We start from the raw sequence: 13,089 nt of genomic DNA, 5'->3' as shown, positions 1-13,089 counted from the left end.
AAAGGCAGAGTAGGGTTACAAGATCATTGACAAAACACGGTGCATGTATGTACTATTTATACTCTAACCCTAGCACATAAATATCGGGTGGACAGGCCCAGCCCGTTACAAAAGATGAAAAAAACAATACAATAATTATTGGCACAACACAAAATAACCCCAACAGTTATATAAAATGTAGAAAAATAATATGCTAATCCGTTGAATTTTATGAAATTCAATATTGTGAATGCTCTCTAGTGAAGCATAAACCAATCAAGGACATGAAAATCTTGTGTGTGGATCAACCTCTCGAGGATTATCCTTTTGCAAGGTTATATTTAGATTGGTTGCATTGTAACTCATCATTCTACCCCACTTTTTAAATTAAATTAATCATGAATGGTCAATGGATTGATTTTTCCATCATTTACCTATATATAATTATTAAAAAACCTATATACATATAGATGTGTGAAAGGTTGTTCCAACAGGTGTTTACTAATACAGTTAAAGGGGCGGAATATGTCAAATTGGTGATATTTTTTGGTTAAAACTGAAGGGTAAATTGGGAAACTATAAGTGGGAATAGCAGTTGCACTACCCCTTTAGTTCTCTATAATTCATTTAATTGTTTTGTAATCTTTATTTGTACCCTCTAGCTTCTTGCTAGATTTGGGCCTTGATTTAATATATTTGCTATTTCAAAAAAAAGTGTTTTGTCAATTTCAAATTTCCGTAATACTTTTCCACTTGCTATTTGTTAAATTAGTGAGTTCATGACATCTGGTCAGCTTCAAAAAAAAAAAAAAATATTCACATGAAACTGCTATATTTGGTAACTAGTTTATAACCCGTGGAAACCACGGTTATAAAATTAATTCAATTTTTATAACAAAAATTTATAATTATTAATAAATTATTTTAAATAAATAACTTTAAATAAATGATTAATTAAGAAATATATCAAAATTTAAATTTAGTTATAACTTCAAATTTAACATATAATTAAAAAAAGTAAATGTTCCTATCAAGATTTTAAAATTTATTATTTAAAACTTTAAACTCATTAATTGTGATAATGATTTGCATAATATGTCTCTTTGACACATGACATAATATTAATGTGGATGTATATTAAAGTGACACATGACAAAAGGAGATTAAAACTATTCTATTATTAGTATTGAGATGATGCGTTTGCGGGTTTTACAATTTGGTCAAATGTATGGAACTATAGGGAATGTAGTTTCTCCAAATTAAGATCGGGTGCACGTTCAATATGATCATATCACGGTTTAAATGCAGAAAATGCTATTACTGAGTTTTGTCCTCCAAAACCAAACGAATTTGAGATGGCTGCATCCAAAAAGAGTTTTAATAAGTGAACTAATTAATTAAAATGGCAACTGAACCATGGAGAAAGGGAAACAAACTCACCAACGTTGATTTCATGTTGTTGCTTTCGATTTGCAACAGTATCGAATTCAACTGCAGGTTCTGGGTTCTACGGTTACAATGAGGATTCAAAGATCATCAAAGTGAAACAATCAAAGGAAAAGAAAATTTAATGTAATAAACAAGCACATACAAATTGATTAATGGTGGGATGCAACCATCCTGTTTGAATCGCTTTTATTGTAGCAATGGCTTCCAAACCTCCAGCTGCTCCCATACTATGTCCAATCATAGACTGATCACAAAAACAACAAAATAATGTCAATATGTTGCTGAAACTGAGCACTCAAAGTGGACTTTTAGCTTGTTCACCTTGGTTGCGTTCATTTTGATCCCTTTAGTGTTCTTAAACACCTTCTTTAGAGCATTTACCTCAGCCAGATCCCCAATGATAGTTGAGGTTGCATGAGCATTGATGTAATTCACCTATTAGATTTGTTTCAAAAATCTAATATATGAATGACCATAAAACGAAAAAAAATTTAAAATAAAATTTGAAGTACCTCCTCTGTCGATACACCAGCATCTACAAGGCTTCTTTGAATGCAAGATGAAACCGAGAATCCATCAGGTCTCGGATTGGTTACATGATAAGCATCACAATTTACGGCACCTCCCAAGAATTCAGCAAGTATTGGTGCACCCCTTTTCATTGCATGCTCTAAACTTTCCATCACCTTAAAACAACGCAAATCAACATTCACATTTAAGCACTAAAATGAACGCAGTTTGAAATTAAGGATAAGTTCATCAAACATGGCACGTAAATAAGCTTACCAAAACACCAGCACCTTCGCTCAAAACGAACCCATCTCTTTCTTTATCCCATGGTCTACAAGCAGTCTGGGGATCATGGTTTCTTCGAGACAATGCTTTACACGCAACAAAGCCTCCCAATTCCACTGGAATAAGGCCAGCATCGACCCCACCAGAAATCATCAAATCAGCATTCCCTAAACGAATATGATTAGCAGCAGCACAAAAGCTAGCGTTGGCTGTGGCACAAGCAGCTGAGACGTTGTAGTTTGGTCCCATAAATCCAAGATGCATAGCAAGAACAGCTGAGGCCATGTTTGTTAGACTATAAGGAGCGAAAAATGGTGTAATCTTCCTATAACCTCTCTCTGTGAGACACCTCACAGCATCAGAAAATACTGAAACGCCTCCACCTCCTGATCCAACAAGAACGCCAGCACGTTCCCTATCTATCTGCATGTACACCCATATTCGATAAAACATTTAGATACATGAAAAAACATTAAGAAATTACAAACCTTGAGGAGTTCGTGGCTTCCAAGACCAGCATCTTCAAGAGCTTTTTTCCCAGCAACAAGGCAATAGCGTTGAGAATCATCAAGTCTAGAGTCGTTTTTTGCATCGATATAACCATTTGACTTAAATCCACGAATCTGTCCACCGAATCGTGTTGGGAATTTTGATGCGTCAAATTTATCTATTAAACTGATTCCGCTTTCCCCAGCTACGAGACGATCGTAGTATGTGTCAACATCATTTCCAAACACAGAGACGAGACCCATACCTGTAATGACGACCCGTTTTTTTGCATCTTTCTCCCGCTTAGGGGCTGCGGCAGAGGGGTGGGAAGCTAATAATACATGGCGGAATCTACGGCTCAAGCGTGCTGGTGATTTGACAGTTGTGGAAAAAGAGCTTTTGGGGAACAGGAACAAGGAGGGATTTTTTAACTGAATAATATGTTGAGCTTCCATTGTCAAGAAAATGATGTCTAAAGATAGAGGGTATGGTTATTGGACATGCATACGTGGTGTATATATATATATATATATATATATATATATATATATATATATATATATATATATATATATATATATATATATATATATATATATATATATTGTAAAAAAGAGATTTAAGTAGACCCCCACTCTTTTTTCCAAATACATCTTATTCTTTATTGGAAGTCGTTTTTTTCAATGACTTATACAACTTTTTATAATTAGTGTGATGTTATTAAGACCTTCCCTATCGCATCTGTCAATTTAAATTGGCATATGTCAATTCTTTGCAAGCCCAGATTGACATAAGAGTATAAGACCATCCAGATACATTTTCTCTTTTTAGTGATATATATGAGTTATTATTATGTAATTATAGTTATAGTATTAAAACGTAATATATATTAAAGTTAGTGGTATGTAAACATAGATATATTATTAAAACATACACATAAATTAATTATTGAGGTAGAGACCACTTTTGAAAGCATATAAACTGAAAAGTAATTGCAAATATAAATGGTCTAATCTTTCAATATGTGAAAGCTTGAAAACATAATTGGTAACTAGTAAAAAAAGTCTGGGCTTCGCCCCAATTCGGGTTTTTTTTTACACTTATATGATTTAGATCACAGAATTACAAATAATAATGTGAGAAGTGCAGAAAGTTTACTATACAAATATGCATAGGCTTTAATATAGTCGACATCAAAGTAGAAATCCATTATAAACAAAGCAATAAAACTACATTGCTATTTAAAAAACAATAAAAGTTCATTGCAGCTGACGCACACATAAAACTGGAAGTGGAAAACTAACATCGGTCTTATGAGTCGTAGCACAACATCAATATTCGGAAAAATAACATACAAACACCACATTCACACCTCCTTTCCTTGATCCATCGATAACACACCAGTGACTGAAGTCATACAAAAAGGATTGATTTCCTCTAAAATCAATATCAGGGAAAGCTAAATAATAAAGGAAAAAAGAAACATATCATGGTTTTTTTATTGACTAACAAACTAAAAGTTAGTAAAAACATGGTAAGAGCTTACACTTCGGCAATCATTCCATCCTCAACTTTTTAAATATGTGAAGGAATGTAAGTTTTTGTTAGATTATTCTTACTTTTACATATGAAACACGGTTGTATTCATTGTTGATATAAGATTTAGGTATAGAACATCTCAACTTCAAATATACAAAAAAATTTGGCCTTTTCCAAATTAGAATGCAAACCTGCAAAGGAATTGAGCAAGCACCAACATCTCAAACCCTTCAATTTTTATGAGCAAGCTTCTCATTACTACCTCACTACTAGAAAATGAGGTATCACCGACGGAAAAAATCCGTAGCTAATCAGCGACGGATTAGCTAGGGATCGATGACGGAAATTAGAAGTCTCCCTAAACCCTAAATGCTACTCCAGAAATATTGGAAAACCCGTCGCTAATTTCCTATTCCCAGCCATATTTTGGCTAATTTTCAGTTCCCTCTCAATATTTTCGTTCCCCCGCCTCCCTCCAATATTATCCTCCTGAAAACATCTTACCCTAATTTCAATATGTCATTCTCTTTAACCTATTTTCTCCTAACATTGCCAATTTTTTTCACCCCCACCCCCAACATCGTCGATTTCCGCCGCCACCACCCCTACGACAAAGTTAGATGGCACCCCACTTCTCTCTTTTCCTCTCTATGTAGTATGTAAACAAAAGATGCAAGTGTAATCTAACTAAAAGAAAACACTAAGGCCTCGTTTGTTTTTCTACAAAAGTACTTTTTGAGCACTTTTCCCTTCTGACGGGTAGACGTTTCTCAAGTGCACGTCTTCTTCCGCAAACATGGAAAAAGACAAAAGACATTTAACCACTTCTAAAACAAACAGCACCTAAATGTGTTGTAAAAAAAATCAAATTTGGTGGGAAGCAAATTAAAGCCTTGCATGAAGTTTTTCAGGTTTAAATCCTCACCCTAATCCAGATTATGATTTTTGTTCAATAACCAGTATATTTTCATTTATTAACTATCCTTATGTTTTAAAATTACAATTTTACCTTGCTAGGTAATCGCAAGTGAGCCTCTAATCTAACATCTTCTTCAACTTTACCATAATCATTTTCATATATATAACATATCAACTTCTTGATTTTCGATTACTTGAGAGTTAAGAGGCATTTCCCAAAGTCAAAGTAATTTTTATTGATTGCATCCTAAAACGTTTTTACATCTTGAGCAATAGAGAGTTACGAATGTATGATTGACGTGGTTATCCCTTGAAGTTTATGACAACTGAATTGTTGAGATCCACTGTCACCACTATGGTGTTGTCGAATCTGATTTGTTATAAATAGATTTCACATAATTAGGAATATAGCTAGGATTAGTTGATTTAATTTGATTTACATTTTTAGGTATTTAATGTATTTACCTAATAATTATTAGAAATTTTGTACTTGCTATTTTTTCTGAATTTTGGGTGTTACAAAATCCAGTAATTACATATGCCTTGTTTTTGTTTCAGAAATTCCATTATACCTATTTTTAGGTATCTTTTTTGGGATCGTTTCTTTGAGCTTTTCTTCATGCACATCATGGATGATGGTGAATGCTAACAATATTCCAAATACCTTTTCAATTTACAGTTGGACTCATAGCCTTGATATATCCAGAAATTCTATATTGGGGTTTTGAAAATGTTGATACCCTTTTCAAATAGCAACGTCTTTTTCTTTGTAGGTTATCGTTGAACGTATTCATGAGGATATAAAGGATGAGGTTAGGGTGGAACATGAAGAAATTGAGGCCAAAAAACAAGAAATTTATAAGGATATTCTAAAACTCACCCAAGGATGTAACCTACCCAACTTATTAGACTTTCACATCTGATTTTTATAAATTGGTCTTAATACTTTGAAATCAATGTATACATTGACACTTCGAAATAGATGTATACTTTGACACTTGATTTCCTAGTCTAATATTATTATTTAATTTAGTAGTTAGAGTTTTAAATTTAATAAGTACAGTGAATTTCATCTTTGTTAATTTTGCTTGTAGATTTAGAACAGCAAAACTAATGATAAAAATGTCGTGAGCGATGGAATCCACTAGTTTTATGAGCTTTTATTCCGTAGCTAAATAACTCATCAGCGATGGAGTAGCGACAGACATTAACTACAAATTGGCGACGAAATCCGGAAGTTCCCCGAACAATTTGTGTAGTAATTATTTAAAGAGGTATAAAATAATTGAGATGATAGATACGTAACAAAGTAAAATAAAAAAAGAAAAATTAAAATTTACATACAATAATAATTAAAATGATTTTCATTTTTTTTTATGTTTACGTTTGTAGATATCTTCATTTGGTACTATTTAGCTTTGTAATTCATAATTTATACTTAACATGTTATGACGATTTATTAGATTTTCTTTTTACTGTTAAAAGAAGTTTCTAATTTTAAGTAGCTTATCTACTTTTGAGTTTTGACATGACAGGAAATACAAAAACACACAATATAACATCTTGTGTCCCGTCATTTCTTATTTCACGGTCGTGGGCCGGAAGTCGATTGTATAAAGGTTTTGGGCCTTAAGGAGGTAATGTTTAGACCTTTTGGAAGGAGGCAATGATGATTATGAGATCTAAACCTTTGAATTGTGTTTTAGGCCGAAGGGTAAAACGGGAAAAGTCATAGGTCGGGTTCTTGCATGAAATATGGAGTTTTATTCGAGAAGTTTTTAGTCCAAGATATTTAGATAATATTGTAAAGCTCTTCGATGCCTTTTCATGGATATAAAGAACGTCGAAAATGGAGTTGGAATGAAGAAGTTACGACCGTTTCAAGTTAGGATGATTTTTGGGTTAGCCGTGTACGCTAGGTGTACGGGGAGTATACTGGGCGTATGTGATCAGTGCTCAAACCCTATTTTCTTGGTTTGAGCCTATTTAAGCTCATTAACTTCCCCAAACCCACTCCATTCTCAGCCTGCACCTCTCGAACACCCTCTCTTGAAACCCTAACCCTAGTTTAAGCTTTGTGAGCAAAAAGAAGATGTTTTTAAGTGCTTTGGAGTGTTCTTGGTGCACCTTTGAGAAGAAAGAACTCATTTAATAAGTGTTGCTTGCATTGGAGCTTGTAGATCCAGACATTTTTCACCTTGATCTTTCTTCTGGAGGTATAAAGTTTGAATCTTGATGATGAAATTGTTAGGTCTAGCTAGTTTTGGGTGTTATGAGCTTTTGGTCACTTTAAGTGCATAAAGTTTAGATATTGGAAGTTTGTGACCTTGTTATGGATAAAGTTGGAAACTTTATACATCTAAACATCATATTTATTCAAATCTAAAGGTTGGGGGCTTGGACTTAATAGATTAAGTTAAAAAAAGATGCACTTTTGGCCCCTTTATGACTTAAAGACTAGATCTTGTTTGTTAGGATGATTCTATTGGATAAAGTTGGAAACTTTATCCATTGTAGAGCTATTAGGAACCATAAAAATGTGATATTGGTCCTTCTATCCATTCCATGCAAGAGTTGTGATGTCTTAATGGATTAATAAGTTAGGGTTTTAGCTTTTGGACCCTTCTTAGCCATGGAAAGTCATAAAGGTGGAAACTTTATGACTTAAGACAATGTTTTGAGGCTAGATCTGAGTTTAGGTGAAAAGTCCTTAAGGGATTAAGTGCTTAATGGAAAGGATGGAATCAGCTCGAGTACGCTGGGCGTAATTTTCGTACGTTGGCTGTACTAATCCATCCCATGTACGCGGGGCGTAAGTTGAGTACGTAGGGCGTACTCAACTTGCCTTGGACTTTGACTTTTGTTTACTCCGTTGACCACTGACTTTTTGACCAAGTTTGAATTTAGGTCAAACTTGAGGGTTATAGTAGGTGATCAAGATTTTATATTGTTCTGATGTTAGTGGATCGGCGGGAGCAAGCAGTGTAGCAGGGAGCGTATCACGATGTTCTCGGGTTTCTTCATTTCAGGTGAGTTTCGCCTCTTTGTACCGTGGGTCAAAGGCACCAATGTCGGCCCACTGTTTGTGGTTATCTGTTAGTATAGGGATGCCTTAGGGACTTTATATAGTCATGTAGGATAGACTGCGAACTCTTGTTCTAGACTATTTTACTTGTTCCTTGTTTGGTTGAAGTTCTAGAGTATGATCACCTGTCCGGGTGGCTATCTCACGTCTGATTATATACGGTTATCCATTCCTGGTATGTCGATATTTCGTATGTTTATATTTAGTATGTTGCTAAGCTGTAGTGATCTATTAGATTTGCATCCTGGTATCGAGTATGTTACTGTGCCATAGTGGTCTGTTAGATTTGTATCCTGGTATATAGAATGTTGTTATGCGGTAGTGATCTGTAGAATTGTATGTCTACTTGTACTTATTGGTTATCATCTAGTGGAGTGACCTAGGGATTGTATGTAGTCATGTAGGATATCCTGATAACTCATGATCTAGGATTTATTTTATGTTCCTTGTTTGGTTGTGGCTCTAGAGTAGGATTATCCGTTCGGGTGGCTATCTCACTTCTGGGTACTTATCGTTACGCATTTCATGGAGATTAGCTGGTAATGGGACTGTGTGATGTGAGAGGACTAGTAGGCAGTAGTTAACTGTATGATTGCGATCAGTTTGTATTATGTGCATACTTGGTCCTTGTTTGTTTATATGTCGACGTATGGTAGTAGTGGGTTCAAGTGGTCTTGTTGTGTGTTGTAGGCCAAGATACCTGGTGTGGGCCGGCTGTAAGTCGTAGGCACGGAGGCTCTGGAAGAGTGGTTGGATTGAGGTGGTAGGCCAACAAACCCTGGGTATTCCAGCACGATGGTTGAGTGGACCCGATGCATGCTTGTATGTTCATCATATGGGGTATTTTGGGGGAATCTCACTAAGATTTATGCTTACACAGTTGTTTATTGTTTCAGGTATCATCGGTGGCTATAGGAAGTCGAAGGCGGGACTGTACACACTAATCAGCAGCATTGAGGATTTTGCGTTTTCTATGATACTCTGATTTTTAATAAATGTAATTTGGAATAAATGATTTTCTTAATAATGGGTTTATAAATAGGGAAGCCTTACCTTAATGAAAATGAAAAATTTTGGTTGTGGAAAATGAGATGTTACAAGTTGGTATCAGAGCCCTGGTTTGAGCGAATTGGAGGAACACTTTTGTAAATCCAGTCTCAAACTAGGCTCCGAGAGTTTTTGCAAAATGTTTTTGAAAAAATAATTTATAATCAAATGGTTGGGTTAGGGACATGGGCTCGGTCTCTTGTCATGTTCTTGTTTGATTGTTGGCTTGGGATCAGGAACGTGGACCTTAATCTAACTTTGGTTTTACAGGAAGATGCGGCGTGTATAGTCAGCCAGAACCTGAACAGGAGAGTGGTTCCCAAAATACTCATACTTGTTATGGTTGTTGAGTTATGATTTTGTTGATATATGAATTGTTAGAAAAAGCATGCTAGTGGATAAGGTTCTTTTAGAAACTATTGAATAGAAGTGCATGAGTTCAGTATTGCCTTATGATATAGGGGGTTGCTTGTTATATGTTACTTGATTGTGTGATTGCTACGTCTATATTGATTAGTTGTATTCGTCAGAATTGAATAGACCTAGAATGATCGACTTGGCCTTACTTCATGTTCCTTGTTTGGTTCTGGAGTTAGGGTAGAGTCGATTGTTCGACATTCTATCTTATCTCGTATGGTGTACAACAAGCATGCACAAAAGGAACCGGTGGTTCGGGAGCGAGGATAATCCTAGGAAGAGTACCTAGGAAGTTAGTTGTAGCTCATAGGAGAAGTGGGTGTTAGCACACCTAGGAGTGGTCTAGTGTAGTGACTTAGGATCTTGGGATGAATTCTGAATAAACTACGGATAGGTGTGGAAGGTAGTATGGGCCCATACTACTGAAAGCACAGGATCCGTATGAGATTCAGGAGGTTTTGAGGCTGCTAAGGAACTAATAGGAGTAGGACCTGGTGTGTTGAGCACTGTATTGTGATGTCTGATCTTTCCTTGATGTATTTTAAGTATGACTGCTATTGAAGGTTCAGGATTAGGAGCCGGAGGCACTGGGAGAGCAGGTCTGAGTGAAGAGGAGATTCGTGGGATCATTGCTACAGAAGAGGCTGAGGCAATCAGGGAGGTTACTCCAGAGTTGTTTAAGTTGGTCAAGACCACCATGATTAAGCTATTTGATGATCGTTATGCTGCACTTTATAAGGTTGTTGTTACTGCAGCTACCGCAGTCGTTGTTGCCATTGGGGTTTGAGGAGAGCGAGAGGTTTTCAGTACTGGGACTTCGACAATACGAAGCCCCGGAAGTTTGATGGGGTCTCAGACCCGATTGTGGTGATGAGACGGTTGTCTGATGTGGAGGATTGTTTCTTCACTTGTTCATGTCCGGATGGCCAGAAGGTCAAGTACGCCCTGAACCTTCTTAGGTTGGGGGCAAGGGATTGGTCGATATAACAACTAAAGACGTTTAACCGCTAAAAATGGAAATTATAATAAATATGATAAACAAAAATAGTAATATAAAAAATACGTTTAACCAATATTATATATATATATATATATACATATATATATATATATATATATATATATATATATATATATATATATATATATATATATATATATATATATATATGGATTTTCTAATATATGTCCTAAGGGCACATATAACCAGTTCTAATACCGTAATCGAACGTTTAGAAATCTGAACACATAAAGTTTCCAGATCCGGTCGGCAATAGACCATAGATCCGATCAAATAATAACATAAAAGCAATTTAGGCATCGTTCCTAAAATAAGATAGTGCTCATATCTATATATAGTAGACACTCATTTCATAATCATCTCTTAGCATTCTAAGTTTAAGTCTAGAAATCTTACAAATTCCTAGTTTGCTTAAACTAATGCTCTGATACCAACTGTGACATGTCCAATTTCATGACCAGAAAAGACCGATTTTTTTATGCTTTATTTGAAAATCAGAATATCCTTTTGAAGAAATATGTTGCGGAATTTGTTCCCGAAAATATGATAAAGATATTATTAATGAATTTCCAAAGAAATGTATTTTAATTATATTAAAAACGCTGGGATGTCATTGTCAATACAGTACATAAGCATAAACATAAATAGTACATGCCTTACAAATATCTATTATTCTAATGGATTATAATCCATAGATCTCTCATCAGGTCAACACTCCTGAGCTCTTTTGTCACTACCTATAATACAAGAAACTGAGTGGGTCAGGCTTGGGAGCTGTAACGCTCGCAGATTAGGGCTAGTCAATTCAGAGACAATGAGCATTAAAAATGACCTTTTGATAGAAGATTATTTAGAATAAATAATTATAAATAAGTTATAGTATATATCATAATGGTTCCGTACATATAAAGAACGTTGGAATCCGAGTTATTAACGAAGAAGTTATGACCCGTCGAAGTGTTATGGCTAAACCAACACGGCACCGTGTCACGTAAAAGTGAATTTTTAATCAATTACTTTTTAGCCTTAGTGGTCCAAACAAAAGTCATCGTATACGTTAAACCGAGAGCGTGCATAAAAAGAACGTCAAAATCTGACTTCGTATACGGAAGTTATGATTTTTCTAAGATTTAGCATAGTAGTGCACAACCCGGAAATCGAATTTTAGATTTAGCATAGGAGACCAATGATAAAAAGATAGTCGAAAACGGAGTCCGTATGTAGAAGTTATGAATTTTACATGGTCGTTAACAATATAATCTTCTCGTATTGTTACATTTAAAATCGGTCGAGAATTAGCCGACGGAATCAAAAGGAGAGTTGTAGACTATCTCAATACCTACGCGTGGATATAAAGAACGTTAAAATTGGATATCGTATGCAAAAATTACGGATTTTAGAATATAATTAGTTTTTTGAATAACCAGGAGGCGACACGTGGCGCGATCTGAGCCACTGCTTCCTCACCACGGCTTGGAACCAGATGGTGACACCTGGCCACGAACGCCCTGCGTTTAGCAAGGGATGTCTTGCGTTCGAACCGGACTCAGCCTATAAATAGAGGTGCAAATCACCCCAAAAACTCACACCTTTCCCATTCTTTCTCTCTCAAACATCTCTCTAAACCCCTCCCAAGCTTTAGCACTTCCCAAGTGCTAGAGGCGAGTCCCGAAGCGCCAAAAGGCTACGAGAAAAAGAGATTTTTGGCTCGGAAGTTCTGCCCCAGCAGAGCCCGGTTCCTAGCGAAACCTCCCGATAAGTGAGTTATGCTTACCCTACTTTAAGTATAGCTTATGTTTAAGTTCAGTATCGTTATTATGAACTTATAAAAAATGTATATATTATAAAATATAATATGCAAAGTGTTATATCTTTTAACTACTCGCGGTACGGGGAATCTGGTTTGAAGGGCGACATAGGGTTGTTGGATTTCAGAAGTGCTATAATGCCAAAATGGTCTTGCCCTCCGGTGTTTCATGTTTGGCCCCTGTCTGTACATAGTGGTTGAAAAGTATTATTTAACACTTATAAAACAATGTCGCCCGTAAATAGTCACTATAAATATTAGACTAAAATCTAGCAGTAATGATACTAGGTTTCGTCGAAGGAAAATAGAATTGTTAGAAGCGAAGCGCTACCCGAGTTTGGAATCATCACTTTAACAAGTGAGTGCATAGTTACTTTCATCTTACACATAGATATGAAGTATTTAATATAAATTACGTGCATGTGTGTATATTATCTGTGTTCTTGATATCTATATTGGATGAACAAAACATATATGTTTTATTCGATTTAAACTGTACACGTATCATATGATGGGTTTTGAGCATCCTAACAACCTCAAGGT

At 35.5% G+C, this 13,089-nt stretch overlaps 1 protein-coding gene across 1 annotated transcript; it reads right to left on the bottom strand.

Annotated features, from left to right (window-relative positions):
• Positions 1–1,138: 1,138 nt before the first annotated feature.
• Positions 1,139–3,206, bottom strand: LOC145107723 (3-oxoacyl-[acyl-carrier-protein] synthase I, chloroplastic-like). Its single transcript, XM_079044674.1, has 7 exons — positions 2,712–3,206; positions 2,215–2,646; positions 1,941–2,114; positions 1,750–1,863; positions 1,571–1,672; positions 1,420–1,486; positions 1,139–1,338 (listed from the first exon to the last, which is right to left on the bottom strand). Exons 1-7 carry the CDS (start codon positions 3,165–3,167, stop codon positions 1,271–1,273), a joined length of 1,413 nt encoding a protein of 470 aa, XP_078900800.1. The 5' UTR covers positions 3,168–3,206; the 3' UTR covers positions 1,139–1,270.
• Positions 3,207–13,089: the final 9,883 nt, after the last annotated feature.

Source organism: Lactuca virosa, chromosome 1 (genome assembly GCF_052849685.1).
Source record: "Lactuca virosa cultivar CGN04683 chromosome 1, Lactuca_virosa_CGN04683_v6, whole genome shotgun sequence".
NCBI classification, from domain to species: Eukaryota; Viridiplantae; Streptophyta; class Magnoliopsida; order Asterales; family Asteraceae; genus Lactuca; species Lactuca virosa.
The sequence above is the reverse complement of the archived record's forward strand: the minus strand, read 5'-3'. Positions and strand labels throughout refer to the sequence as shown.

Coding starts and splice junctions, on each gene's coding strand:
- LOC145107723 (XM_079044674.1), bottom strand. CDS start 3,167: ATGGAAGCTCAACATATTATTCAGTTAAAAAATCCCTCCTTGTTCCTG. Junction 2,647..2,711: donor GAAGCCACGAACTCCTCAAG/GTTTGTAATTTC, acceptor GTGTACATGCAG/ATAGATAGGGAACGTGCTGG. Junction 1,673..1,749: donor TCAAAATGAACGCAACCAAG/GTGAACAAGCTA, acceptor TTTTGTGATCAG/TCTATGATTGGACATAGTAT.